This window comes from Carlito syrichta, unplaced genomic scaffold (assembly GCF_000164805.1).
Source record: "Carlito syrichta isolate Samal-C Ts95f unplaced genomic scaffold, Tarsius_syrichta-2.0.1 Scaffold302319, whole genome shotgun sequence".
Classification (NCBI taxonomy): Eukaryota; Metazoa; Chordata; class Mammalia; order Primates; family Tarsiidae; genus Carlito; species Carlito syrichta.
The window spans coordinates 164224-165784 of NW_007246415.1; the positions used below are offsets into that span (position 1 = coordinate 164224).

The 1561-nt window shown below is 58.0% G+C and overlaps 1 protein-coding gene across 1 annotated transcript in view; it reads left to right on the plus strand.

Annotated features, from left to right (window-relative positions):
* Positions 1 to 502: 502 nt before the first annotated feature.
* BPIFB4 (BPI fold containing family B member 4) overlaps positions 503 to 1561 on the plus strand; it is a 23640-nt gene continuing 22581 nt past the window's right edge. The window contains exons 1-2 of the mRNA XM_008056311.1: positions 503 to 608; positions 1507 to 1560. Of these exons, the coding sequence (XP_008054502.1) occupies positions 503 to 608; positions 1507 to 1560 (160 nt within the window). The remainder of the gene's footprint in view (positions 609 to 1506; position 1561) is intronic.

Here is a 1561-nt window from a genome sequence, read left to right on the forward strand (position 1 = left end):
GGACGGCTGGCTGGCTGGCTGTGGGAACGACGGGCGAATGGCAGCTAGAAAGGTGGATGGGGGAGCAGCCAGGAAGAGGAGGCTGCGTGGTTGGGTCGCTGGGTGGGGATGTGTGAATGGACGGGTGGATTTGAAGACGCCTCCCCAGGGTCTGCGGGCCAGCGCCTTGCTGTTTCCGTCTGAATCCCCATTGTCCCCTCCCCGTGTCTTCGCCTGTAAACCCCATCTCGGGAGATCAACTGACACCCATGCCTAGGGATTTTTGGCGAGTGGGTCTGTTTTGCACCACCAGATTCATTTCAGTTTGAAAAACTCCAAAGGTGGCTTGAGGAATTCTGGCTCCTGCCTCGCTGTGTGACCTGGGGAGGTTCTTCTCATCCCTGGGTCTCGGGATCCTGCTACGTCTCTTGGCTGAGGGTGCTGGTGCCACCTGCGGACTAGGTGGTACCACCCAGCCATGGCCACGTGAGCACTGTCCTCTCAGCAGGGGAGCAGTGCCAACATGTGGACGGCGTGGTGTGTGGCTGCTCTGTCTGTGGCCGCTGTGTGTGGCATCCGCTCAGAGACAAACACGGTCCTCAGGGTTACCAAAGACGTGCTGAGCAATGGTGAGTCTGGCCCTGAAGGGGACTGGGTGGCATGGGGCGGGCAGGGTAGTCCTTCAACTTGGAAGCACCCAAGGGCCCCCCTCCCAACAGCAGATTCTATATCAGGTGGCTGGGTGGCTTTGCACCGAGCCTGGTTTCCTCTTCTCTTGGCTGCACTTCCTGAGCTCCTACTGTGCGCCAGTGCCATGCTGTGGACTTCGTGCTCACTCTCCCAGAGCAGGAGAGAGCGGTGATGCAAACTTGGACCCCAGAGTCGACCTTCCTGGGATTCAGATCCTGACTATGACCTTGAGTTCACAACTTGAGTTCTCTGAGCCTCCATTTCCTTACCTGTGAAATGGGTGGCATTGTGGTCTCCATCTCAGAGAATGAAATGACCCCTTGAAAATGTAGCACCACTCCTGGTACACAGAAGACCCTCCTATGGGAGCTATCATTCCTGCTTCCAATTTTCGGGACCCCACTTTGTCATCTACACATGAGGACACGCTCCCTGCCTCAATTCCTGTCCAAGGCTGTCACAAGAATATAAGAAAGACTGTTTGCTAACAGAGTGGCCTCTGAGTCCCCACGGGCCTCGCTTTCTCCCTCCACCAAATGGGGGCAGTTACTCTGGCCTAAACTATTTCCCAGGAATCGGGCGAGATAATGTATAAGGCTGTCGAGTGCCACACTCTGGGAAGGGAGGATGATCACGAAAAATCCTGGACGAGTCAAGTCTAGTTCAAGCGAGACCAGGCGAACTCAGCAGATGGCGATGCCCCAGGACGGGGGGGCTGGTCCCCCGGGCATCTTCCCCAGCCTCCACGCTTCCCTGGTGGCAGAGCCCAGGGAGCAGCAATGCCCGGGCGCTTCGGGGCTGGAGGGGGGTGCCCGCTGACCCCGTGCCCCTCTGCAGCCATTTCAGACACGTTGCAGCAGAGTGACGCGCTCCACTCGGCCCTGAGGGAGGT